A 12,537-nucleotide genomic window follows, 5' to 3' on the forward strand; every position below is an offset into this window, starting at 1 on the left:
AGCAGCGACTGGTCCCAGCAGGGAATAAAGAAAACCAGTGAATGTGGGAATTCCTTTCATTAAATTTGAAGTTTAAATCCGCTGCATGCGCCGCCTTTTCTGGCAGCCTAACGTCATGTTGTCAGTTTGCTATTGTAGTCATGCACAGTTAGAAACTTGGTTATCAGAAATGAACGGCGAGGACTGGCTAACTGTGTGTGCAGATGAAAGAGCAGAGCTTAAATGTTTTGCATGGAGCGATTAACACACACACACACACACACACACACACACACACACACACACACACACACACATACACACATGACAACCATGACATTCATGATTACCACGCTTCACTATACTTGACTGTCTGACTTGATTGCTCCTTTCTTAGTGTAAGGACCACACTGATGGGTTCACATGCTGTAGGTTGCTAATGACAAAACTAAGTTTACGTTACATATTGCCAACATTTTGAAAAACAAAAAACATTTGTAAACTATACCTTTTTTTTTTTTTAGATTCATTTTTATGCAGCTATTGTTTTCCATGATTCTTTCTCGTTGGTGAATTCAAGGATGCTCCAAGACTTCCAAGACTTTGAGCCTGCAATAACTGATTTATATTGGCTACTTGGGAGCTGCAGAAAAAAACTTGTTAGCACAATAGTGGTCTAGTACAGGGACTCAAGTGATCCTAAGGTGGCTGCAGCAAGGATCCAATTGAGGAAGCTGTTCAGGAAGCAGAGGCAAGACTGCATCAGAAGACTGGTGGTTGCATAAGGCCGAGCTGGGCTAGGATCCTTCCACCAAATAAACACCATCAGAGAGAAGGAATGGCGCTGCCTAGTTCAGGAGGAAGTGAGAGCAGCAGTGGAGGAGACAAGAACCTGCAAGGCGGTTGGAATGAAACAACAGGAAGCTTGAACAAGGTGGGAGAATGCGGTCTAGTGGAAAGTGACGTGGTTTGAGCTTTGGAAAGTCGAGCCACACCAGATTGAATTTCTCATTCAGGTAGTGAACGATGTGCTTCCAAGCACCCTAACCCTAACCCTAACCCATCTAATCTGCACACATGGGGCATAGCAGAGTCACCAGTATGCCCACTGTGCTCCATGCGAGGAACCCTGGAGCACATCCTCAGCTGCTGCCCATAGGGACGGTACTGATGGAGACACGATCAGGTCCTGAAGACCATCGCTGAAGTCATCTGCGCAGGAGTTGAGTGGGCCAAGCAGTCCTGACCCTTAAAGCAAGTCAGAGCTGAGGAACAGCCAAAACCTGCCATGAGATCATCTGCAGGCATCCTGACCTCTGCAAGAGACTGGCAGCTGTTAGTGGGAATTGAGGGAGAGAAGAAGAGGACAGCCATTCGCAGTATCACCGAAGCGGAAGAGAGGAGACAAGATGGCCGTGCCTCAAAAAGAGGGGTCATAAGATGCTAGAGATCTGGACCCAAGCTGGGGTCTGATCAGCCCTGGCTGGGTCAGCAGGAGGAGGGTGCATGATGTCGAGAGACCCGAAACCCCCGATGATTCCAGGAATCCAAGGCATCAGTAGATGTATGTACACAACATATTATCACCTTTTAAGTTGATATGGCAAACTTGTTAGCAAACAGTTGCTTATTTACACATCTAGCAGACCTTTTGCAGACTACAATAGTATGCTTTGGAGAGTGGTCAGCAGTAGGCTAGGCAATATTGTAAAACCTTAAATTATTTATTAGACTTTAATTACCAGGATACAACACAAATCCTAAACCTTAAAGAACTTGTACTCCCTGCCCTTTGAATGAATCCATTTTTCTCCTACACTCTTTGGTCTGTGGTTGGTTCCCCCCCTGGGAAGCTCCCAGCAAAAAATCATGCAATTCACCTTTGTAAAGAGCAAATTGCACGGGGTGTATGTAATGTGCAGTCGGTGCTACAGATACAGCAGATAGAGTGTCGTATGCGATTTGAAAAGAAGAGAAAGATTTGCATCTGCAGGGATTCATGTGAGTGAAACTTCCTCTGATGTCCCTCATCTTGTTTAAAATGAAAATCTGGAGAGAAGTCAGCTCACCTGGTACTGCAGGGACAAAGCGTCTGTTCACAAAAGGAAGAGAAAGTGCAAATGAGAGTTATGCTTTGTTACTTGGTTGAATTATATGCTGTGTGCTCCAATTAACGAATGTTCGCACTTTATTTTGTGCTATTGCCATAGACTTCTATAATAACATGCTACATTTGTCATCTTAAAGTCACAAGCTGTGAATCTTGAGATTTACTTCAGCTAAATGTAAAATGTCATCTTTGTGAGTGTGTGTGTGTGTGTGTGTGTGTGTGTGTGTGTGTGTGTGTGTGTTTGTACATGCACAGTACTTGCAGCATGTATTCGTTGCACACGCCCCAGGTTCCTTCCAGTGGAGGAAGCTTCCCTGTCAACCAACTCGCGCCACGCTGGAGATCAACTCAGCCCGTCTCAACATCAAACCAGATTTAAATGTGTGGAAAAAAAGCAAAAGTGATTTGCGGAAGAAAAAGAGTGAAAGTGCAAAAGGAAAAAGGGGGGGGGGGGTAAGGGAAACGGGATTTAAAGTTAAACCAAAAGAGAAGAAAGACGGTCTAAACACTACGGGCTGTATTTCTGTCGTTCTTGACTTTACAGACTCCATCTTTCTCTCTTTGCCTCTCACCCATCCACCCCTATAGTGTGTGCCCAGTGAAGGGGCACTATCGTTTACCAGCACACTAATTAGAACAGTCAGCACAGCACAACTCCACTTCACTCACCACCAGGCTCACAAATTACATTTTATGTGTTTGTTGTTTACCGCTCTTCTTTAATTAGAAAGAATATTTGGAGGAGTTCTCTGGAGGTGTGGTGAAATATCTTCCTTCTCTCTTTTTCTGTATATTGAATAATCATCCATCCTCAGAGAATTTCCATCACAGCCTAAGATTACCGTTTAGCAAAACCGAGGTCCTCCCTGACGAATACACTCACACTAAATGCTATTCCTGAGTGAAATGCTTGAAATCCTTCACATTCATTTCAAAATTAATTTGTGCTGCAGTTTCAGTTGCAAAGAAATTCTTGAAGACCCGTTTTTGTAAAGCACACTGCAACAATACAAATTAGGTTATACAGTATCTTCTGGATGTTATTTTTCTCAACCAAGGCTACAAAAAGACACATTTTTCTTTGCGAAGGCTTAGACTTTGTTTTAGCTTGTCTTTGTGGATGTGTGAGCTGCTGCCAGTTCCTGTTGCTGCCGTTTCCTCTGCAGGATGAAAGGTTTAATGTTCAGGCTCTTTAACACTCCGCCAGGCCACAAAGCAGCACAGAAAGAAAAGGCAAGAAGGAGAGACAGAGAAGAAACAGGAGGAGAGGGGAGCTGTAGAAGGAATTGGGTTGACAATACAGAGAGACACAGAAGGTACATGCAGATGCAGAGGTGCTTGTCTGTACAGACTTTGAACTATGCAGGAATGTGTGGGTTTATCATTTAAAACTTTTTCTCACTTACCTTTTAGTGTTATTTGGAAAGTGCTCACAGTGAACTCCAACTATCCAACTGGGACACTGTTGCTGGAAATACATCTTGTAAATGTCACTTTTCAGCGCCGTGAGCGCCACAAAAACAAAACCACTCACCGTCATTGTTTTAGGTTGGCGGCAAAAGAGATGGATATCTCAAAATCTGTAAAAGATGTAAACAAAACTATCCAGTAATTAAGATGGACTGACTCTTTAAGTGAAATTATAAAATAGAATCTGAGTCTTTTCTCCATTTTACTGCCAAAGATAGTGTGTGAAGCTATACAATCGTCAGTGAATTATGAACGACTGTCTGTGAATTATGAATTCCTCTTATTTTTCTGCATTACCTGAACATGCAGTGTATGAAAAATAACCTTCCCTTTGAGATATGGCTTCGGGAAAATCACGGGTTTGGAAAAGAGCTGTATTTGTCTCAGTGTGACGCTTCCTGTCTGTTTGAGTAATGTCATCTATATGTCTGAAGTAAGTACAATTGAGCTGCATCTCCACCACTTAGTAACTGTTTAAAAGGAGAATATGTAAATGTTTCATGGCGATGACAGGGATAATGGTTATGACTCCTTCAACGGACCTAGCTAATAGCTTTAGCTCCATTACCATTATGGATGTCTTATGAGGGACCACTTATGTTCTGCTCTGATATATTACGGCACACTGCGCCTTTCTTTCTGCTCTGTATGTACAGTAAATGCAGACGCCTATTTCTATAATGTTGGATTAATGCAGGGCATCAGGCGCAGATCGGTTTGGATGGCTCTTTATCTTGAGTATATCAGTGTGAATAATGTGTGTGTGAGGGGTTGGGGGGGTAGGGTCATAGCATAGGAGGTTGGGGGGTTGAGAAATGATCTCACGCAGAGATGCTCCATAAATCCCACTCATAATTGTTTCCCTGCTTGGTGTGCAGTCTTGCTCCAAAAAGGGGCAAAGCCAAGGGTGCTCTAGATGTCAGGGGAGCAGCGCTCTGATGAATTACCTTTTAAAGATATCAGAGAGAGGCGCGTTTCATGTGAAAGATGAGCCCAATACAGCGCTCGGAGGCCCTGTCGGCCTGTGTGAGCATATTTCCCCCCCAGGGGAAATTTGTCTTTTTATCAACTGTCCGAAGATGTCACAGCATATCCTAAATGAATAAATCAAAGAGAATTAGTTTGCTCTGTTCTCTTATCTCTGATGTGCTTGTTTTTCTGTAGAGATCACCTGCAGATGTGTGTTTTCCTCTGTGTGTGTGTGTGTGTGTGTGTGTGTGTGTGTGTGTGTGTGTGTGTGTGTGTGTGTGTTTGCAGAGTTGGCCTGACAGTAGAGGTGGATCACATCTAAATCTCACTGGTTTAGTTTTAGCCGGCAACATACACGCACATACGCTTTCGTCTGTCTTATTAAGAACCTTTGTTTGAAAGACCAACTCTGACAAACACTTGGGTGTGAATAAAGACACACATTCCCACCATCAGTAGATACATCATGAACACACAAACAGTCAGGAAATGCAGTGTGTGTGTGTGTGTGTGTGTGTGTGTGTGTGTGTGTGTGTGTGTGTGTGTGTTTGCAGCAGTGCAGCTGATAATCCTTGCATAGCCACAGTTTGGTTGATGCCTTGATGTTAGTCAAGGTAATAGCTGAGATGCTAGTTTTAAACCGAGTTCGCAGGATGTCTCTTTGCCCTTGGCCTGTCTAGGACAGCTATCATTACAGACCCAGTGCCTCTCCAGATAAGAGCACCCGGGACTTTACAGCACGCAGGCGGCAGCGGCAGGAACCCGCTGTGATGGCTCATGCTTAAAGGATAATACTTTTTACACATTAATCAGATGGCGCTTTGACCACAGAGTATTGCACGGCCTAGATGAAATTGAAATGCGTGGTTTGGTTGCCTGATAATCTCCACACAAACATCAGTAAAGATTGTGAAGTGTGTGAAGTGAATCCGAGTTATGGGAACGACTGCGGAAAGTTTGAAAATTCATATTCAAATTTGCAGAGATACTGAGAGCCTCGATAATTTTGCTCTCTACTTCACCTAGAGCTTCAGACCACCTGGACTGTTGGCAAATGTAAACTCTGTGTTATGAGAGATGAGACATAAAGCTGTTCCACTTTCTAATTCTGGAAGAATGCAAATAAGTGTGTAGCAGAAATGCCACTGGTACACACTCTTCAGGATTTAGTCCTCAAATAACCACACAACAAAAAGCTGACATAGCATTAGATTGATAAGATAGAAAATCTCGTATTCCAATAAATCATAAGTAACGTTTCACAATGATGGTGAAGTCTCGGCTGTCCTAACAACTCCGACTGTAAAGCAGTGATGACTAACTTCTCTACAGCTAGTTCTTCACCTGCAAAGCAAAAGGACAAATGTGAGCTGACATTTGTTACGTCATATGAAAACACTTCAAATAATCAATTATTTGACCTCTAAGTCTTTGATTCTGCCATTTTCAATTTAGCAGTGTAAAGTGAAGTTTATTTTGTGTGGGTATTTCTCTCCTTCCCTCGTGAGCGAGAAATTGCCTTTTCGGGCTGTGAAAGCAGCCACTCATTCGTGTTAATTTCTGTGTTGCTTTCCATCAATCGTCCTCCCCCTCTCTCTGGGTTTTTATGTTTTTCCCCATCTGTAGTGCTGCCTCTATCCTCCTCCATTCTTCCTTTGTGTTTACGTCTATGAATTTTTAGAAAAACATGTTGAGGAGCTCCCCTTGGTGATGGCAGCAATTTGGCTTTCATATATTCCTATCCTCCAGACACTGCTTAGTGTGTGTGTGTGTGTGTGTGTGTGTGTGTGTGTGTGTGTGTGTGTGTGTGTGTGTGTGTGTGTGTGTGTGTGTGTGTGTGTGTGTGTGTGTGTGTGTGTGTGTGTGTGTGTGTGTGTGATTGTTTGTGTGCATTTGTTTTACAGGAGTAATAAAACTTGGCTTTTATTTTTGAGCTACAATTTAGGAGAGGCTGTGAACATTCACCTGAAAATATATAAACAAAACTGTGGGTTTTTTAGGCAACGTTATGTGATTGTTATTATTCAAAGGCTTTCAGCGTACAGTGAAAGAGGTGAGCAGTGGACGGGGGAAGGTCGGTGGCGTGTTTCATACCTCTTAACTGACAGCTCGTCAAACACCGAGCGGTAATTAAAAAGCATGGGGAAAGTGGATAATGATCGTTTATTTGTGTGAAATTCAAACCAGGGGTGGAGGAAAGCCGGACTTGTCGGTTCAGAGGCTTGTCTAGTTTTGGTTGGCTGAGTAATTAAATCAGAGAAGCGAGTGAAGTTCTCCTCAGCTCAGCGCCTCGTCTTGTTCCCTCTTTAATCAGGTGGCTATTAAACCTCTGATTGCACTCCTCATCTTCTGACTTCAGTTTAGCTGTTAAACACAAACTGAAAGCATGTTTGGTTTGTGTGTGTGTGTGTGTGTGTGTGTGTGTGTGTGTGTGTGTGTGTGTGTGTGTGTGTAGTTAGACATAGAAAAGCATAATCTGGAACATAAAGTAAAAAAGAAAGGAAGGACAGTGTAAATACAATATAAGGAATAATAGTCTGAGGTAGAGAGGATACAACACACACTTTGACTCGGTCGTAGTGTTATTCCTCCTCTTGTTGCCTCGATGATGAATACTTCTCTCCACAACCATAAATCAATTTCCCGGAGTGCCACTGACCTGTGAGATATATCTGCAACCTCACGTTTAAACTCAAAACACACACGGTGATGCGTTAAGACGCACATGCAGCATCACACACCCACAAATACTCTTAACACAAACACACATTCATGGACATTTTCAGAAATAGTTTGTATTTCTTTGCTATCAAGAAATGTTGAAGGGGCTTCTGCCGCCACATGCTGCGAGTGACATATGACCTCCTCTAAGGTCATCTCAGATTCCTTCTCCTGCACTCCTCAGAGATCACCCAGATTAGACTGATGCCCGGCCACAGCCGGCTGAGCCGCCTGCATACATCCATTCTTATGTACTCGGCTTACTGCTGCTGGCACGGACAAGGTTGTTCTGCAAAGAGAGTTGACCTTTCGGTTACTAACAGAGAAAACCTGGTGGGTTTTTTACGCTATATTTAGGGCTCATTGTTTGAGTTTAATAAATCAGAAGAAATGATCCGTGTTGCAAATAAAATCGATAACAACATAACAAAACTGGGTCTAAATCCGATTATAAAAAAAGCTATTTTTAGAGCCTGTAGTTAAAGCATTTATTGCCTTTTTTATACTAAAGGGACTATGGCACATAATCAGCAACTCATTTACATTTTCTCTCCTTTTTTCATTTTTTATAACCAGAAGCATTTTCTGAGTTGTCTTTTTCTTCTGAAAACTGCAGTTTAGTGTCCTCTTGCAGCTGGAATTACAAAAATGTTTGGATGAATGGCGACATTAAAATCTGGCTGAAAGCCTGTTTAAACTTTATCGTCTCCTTTTGAAAAACAGAGAAATGTTCCGTGTAAACTGATCAACCAGTAAACAATGAGCCTTAACTATATTTGCCAATTCACTATTGTGAGTCGAATTGTGTGTGTTTATCGCTGTGTGTGTGTGTGTGTGTGTGTGTGTGTGTGTGTGTGTGTGTGTGTGTGTGTGTGTGTGTGTGTGTGTCTACAGCTCCAGTCATCCTAAACGAGTTAAACTGGACCCAGGCGCTGGAGAGGGTCTTCATTGAAAACCGGAGGGAGGACAGCTCTCTGCGCTGGCAGGTGTTTGGCAGTGCCACAGGAGTGACTCGATACTACCCAGGTAGGCCGTAGGGTACTGAGTCAACAGTCTGCCTTATAACTCACGGCAAGATAAAGTCTAAATTGACCCTAGGGGCTCCTCGGCTGCAGAACATTGGCAATCTCTTATCAGATGGCTGTAGTGGTAACTCGATACACAAAATGAAATTATGATTACTTTGATCTAATCTGATGTGAAATATCCCACAGTGCACTGTACGGCTTATGACTTATTTTCTTGCTTTCTCCAGCCACTCCATGGAGGGCACCCAAGAAGATTGACCTGTACGACGTCCGCAGAAGACCTTGGTAAGCCATCTTTATCAGGATCTGGTTCAGGATCAGTGTGATCTTATTTCTTTTCTTCCACTATTAATGCCTAGTGGCAATTTAATGAAGAATACAAAAAAAAAAAGACATCTATTATCCTTAACAGTTTTTAGAGATTGGAGTTTTTAGAGGTATTTGTTTCCTAAATGACCACATTTGGACAGGGGCATTAATGGTGACAGAAAGAATGACTGGTGTACTTCTGAATAATTAACATCCAAAATAATATATATAGAGGAAGAGTTGTTTACTCACTGATGTATTTACACGTTCAATTTAAGTTTGACTTCAATACAGTAGCAAAAGTCATATTGAAATCAGCTCTCGGGATGGTACATTTGGCATAGTTCAGATAACATACATCTCAATTTGTTCTCAATCATCTCAGCCCTGATGAGTGTTTGAAGGTGTGAGTTTTGGGCACAAGGTGAGTCCAGCTGAGCGTAAATAGTAAAGGAGATGGTCTCGCTCAGAGCGGACAGCTTCTAACCAGTACAACCTGCAGCAGGGTAAGAGTGCAGAAATTTAACTTGTCATTGCAACACCTGTGCTGTCAGCAGCAACACTGTCATGCTGTCTTAAAATTGTGACAAATTGTTATGGTCTGAGTCCTCGCACATGCTATAAACACTTTGGATGTCTGTTAAAACGGAGGCGTCCGTACACTTGGCCACTGCATTTGCATTTTTGTTGTTATATTTAAGATCATTTGAGATAATTTAGGTCTTTTCATCTACCTAATCTTCTTAATTCTTTGCTCAGTACTGGAGTAAAAGGAGTTACCTACTTGCATACAACTATATTCAATAATAACGTGCATAATTGCCGCGCGACGCTAAAATACTCTACAATGGTAAAATGCAGCAATTTAAAAATGCTTCTGACAATGCCTTTTATAGAAAGCCAGTTTTAAATACATTTTATTATGTCTACCCATTATAGGGATTTGTAAATGCAATCACATGCACACAAAAAGACGTTAGGATTCCTGTACAGCGCTTTGTCTCCTGTAGACCTCCTGTGCTCCTTCCAGCCCCGAGCTAAATAACGGATATTGTTTAGTGGAATGAGATTAAAACATTTTCCTGACCCATATTTATCTCAGTAAGTGATAATGCTGATGCATTGTCTTTTGCTACAAGGACAAAGCAAGATAAAGGCTAATGTGTTGTTTAAAGTGCCCACCTTTGCCTGTGGTTCTCTGTGCAACAGCTGATCCCCGCACAGAGTGCCGGGGCAAGCGAGTATGACGGGCTGGACAGAACTAGGCTGCATTCGGCCAAACAGCCCCTTCACCAACCCGCCTCAGCTTTCTGTCCACCCCTCCACGTTCAATCTACCTGCCACTGTCACATCGGCTTTGTGGCAGCCCTGCCTGTTGCCTGGTTACAGGTTGGAGTGGAGTGGACATAATCATGACAGCAATGTTGATTAGACCTGACCCTGTTTTCCATCTCTGTCTGGATCCAGCTCAACCTGAGTGGCTTTTTGAGGTCAGCCCGGGCTGTCGCATGAAGTCAACCAGCTCAGACCAAACAAACAAAAGACAACGCTTTTCCTTCTGATGAAGTTTGTATGAGAATCAAAATCCAACATGCACATCTTTAAATGTAGCCATGTCGGAAAGAGAAGAAATTAATTCATTTTAAGAAGTAAAAGAAATACTTCACTCGCTTATTTGATGTGAAGTTTAAAGTCGGAGTCAAGGTTCAATTTATTCATCCATAAAAACATGGAAATGACAGTGTTCTCATCCTAATCAACCAACACTGCTTATCAAAACATTGGACATAAGTGTGCATTAAGTAAAACCATAGATTAAAAACAACAAAGAAGTAGATTTCATAACAAAAATGTTAAAAATCATAATCCCAACAGCAACATCGAAACAAACTAATGTATTTATATAGTCTTTACAGACTGTAGCATACGACACCCTCTGTCCTTAGACGCTTGCACCGCACAAAGATTCAAATAGATTAAGTTTACAACCTCCTTACTGTACACAGTTGTGGTTGTACTGTTGGATAGAAGAGAGAGCATATCAGTAGAGTCAGTCATATTTAACCCATGCACAGGTACATTCAGATAGATCTAAAGAAATGAATCTGTCAGTTATCATCTATTCTGTCACTCAAAGTGATCGCCTATTGCCTCAATGTATCGAAGTGTTCCCTGAAAGTGTATTTAAGCTAACAACAGAATTATGTCCGTAGTGCTCAACTCTCACAGAAGCAGCGTAAACATGACAAATGCTGGAAAACACAAGGCACGGTGTAGCAGGATAAGTTAAAACAAGGATTCTATCTCTGATCTGTCAGCGCTACAACCGAAGTACACACGAGTTTAATTCTCTTACACATGTTTTGACTGAGGGACTCCTCCCGGAGACAGGAAGGAACAAGGAAGGAGAAAGATGAGGGGGGGGGGGCTGCTGAGCGGCAGTGTGACAAGGTTAGACAGAGGAAGAGGCGTATTCTTGCAGGAACACCTTGTCTTCCCCCTGGTCCTCCATGTTTGTCACTCCTGACGAGCTTTTCCTCTTGTCGGAGCCTTCAACATTTCTTTGGCCCGTTGCCTGGCAACTTGTGCCCAGCCGCGCTGAGTGGCAGGGCCGTGGTGGCATGTCATGATATGTCAGGTCAGACTCGCGTGATTATAGTCTCACTGCTGTCTCCCCAACTGACACTCGGAAGAGAGGTCGGCCAATCACACTCGTTACAAAAACAGTCCACCGGGGTTAGGTAAGCCCGTCATGTGTGTTTATATGAGACAGCGTCCGTAACGTGGACAGAAACAACAACATGAGCATTTACACGAGTCATACAGATGCTAAGATGAGTCACGCACTTAGTGTTGAAATCAAACTGACATTTGAATTCTCTGCACTTTGTGTGTGAACTATAATTATACACAACAGTTACTGTGTGTAATCTTTTCTTCTTTAAAGGATAAAACTCATTTTTGGACATGTTTGTGGAAACAGTATCTAAGCTTCAAGCGTCTGAATGGGTGTTTCCCATGGCAACAGTTGAGTGACGTGTGAGAGCTGGCATTGCTCGGAGATGAATTGTCAACTTGTGTGGCGCGTGACTGAAGCACGTCATATTTTAAGCTTATGAACGTTAATACAGGACACAAGGCCACAAGGGACAATATGCAGCATAATGCTAATAACTTAGCCTAACAGTAGCACAGTTTGCTAACATTAGCAACCATAAGGATAACCACTGAGGATGTTGAATATAGCCAGGGTGAGGTTTTGCTTTATTACTTATATATAAATATTATGGACTTAATAATACACTCGACTCCTGATTCGATACAATTCACGATACTGGCTTCACAATGTGATTTTAACCCTAACCGTCAAAACTGATAAATGTCAAGTACAATTTTGACCAAAAAGGTTCACAAGTAAAAAAAAAAGAAAACAGGCAAGGACAAACATATAGGTTCAAACGACATACAGGCTAAAACTACTTTAAATTCATGTAGGTTAAATAATGTTCAAGCACAGACAAAAAACACACTGTCTCACACATCCTCCCACACACTTCTCCGCACTCCTCCCCTATAAACTCACAGATACATCAGATCACATGAGCTGATAAGCCAGATAAATACTGGACTATAGCAACTGCAATATAAACAGATGCTATCGCAAGGACATGTTTTAGTAGCATTTGCGCTTGTGCTGTCGCCGGGAAGATTCCCCCAGTCAAAGATGTGATTTACTGTGGAGAGTGTACGTCGGAGCCAGAATTCACGGCCAGTTTGTAGTGTAATAGACCTGTAGCTTTCCTGGGAAGGATGGATGGCAGCCTGCGTGACCTGGCCAAAGCTGTCCAGGTGCACCTCTGAGGAAAAAGATCGGAGGGCCGCCTGCCTCCACAGATGGGCTCTCGTCCCGTCTGCTCCCCCACCAACAGCCCCGGGAAAATTAATGGTCCA

The 12,537-nt window shown here is 42.6% G+C and overlaps 1 protein-coding gene across 1 annotated transcript in view; it reads left to right on the plus strand.

Annotated features, from left to right (window-relative positions):
* cacna2d2a (calcium channel, voltage-dependent, alpha 2/delta subunit 2a) overlaps positions 1-12,537 on the plus strand; it is a 139,683-nt gene that overhangs the window by 92,823 nt on the left and 34,323 nt on the right. Inside the window, 2 exon segments of the mRNA XM_029430692.1 lie at positions 8,144-8,275; positions 8,505-8,562. Of these exon segments, the coding sequence (XP_029286552.1) occupies positions 8,144-8,275; positions 8,505-8,562 (190 nt within the window).

This window comes from Cottoperca gobio, chromosome 5 (assembly GCF_900634415.1).
Source record: "Cottoperca gobio chromosome 5, fCotGob3.1, whole genome shotgun sequence".
Classification (NCBI taxonomy): domain Eukaryota; kingdom Metazoa; phylum Chordata; class Actinopteri; order Perciformes; family Bovichtidae; genus Cottoperca; species Cottoperca gobio.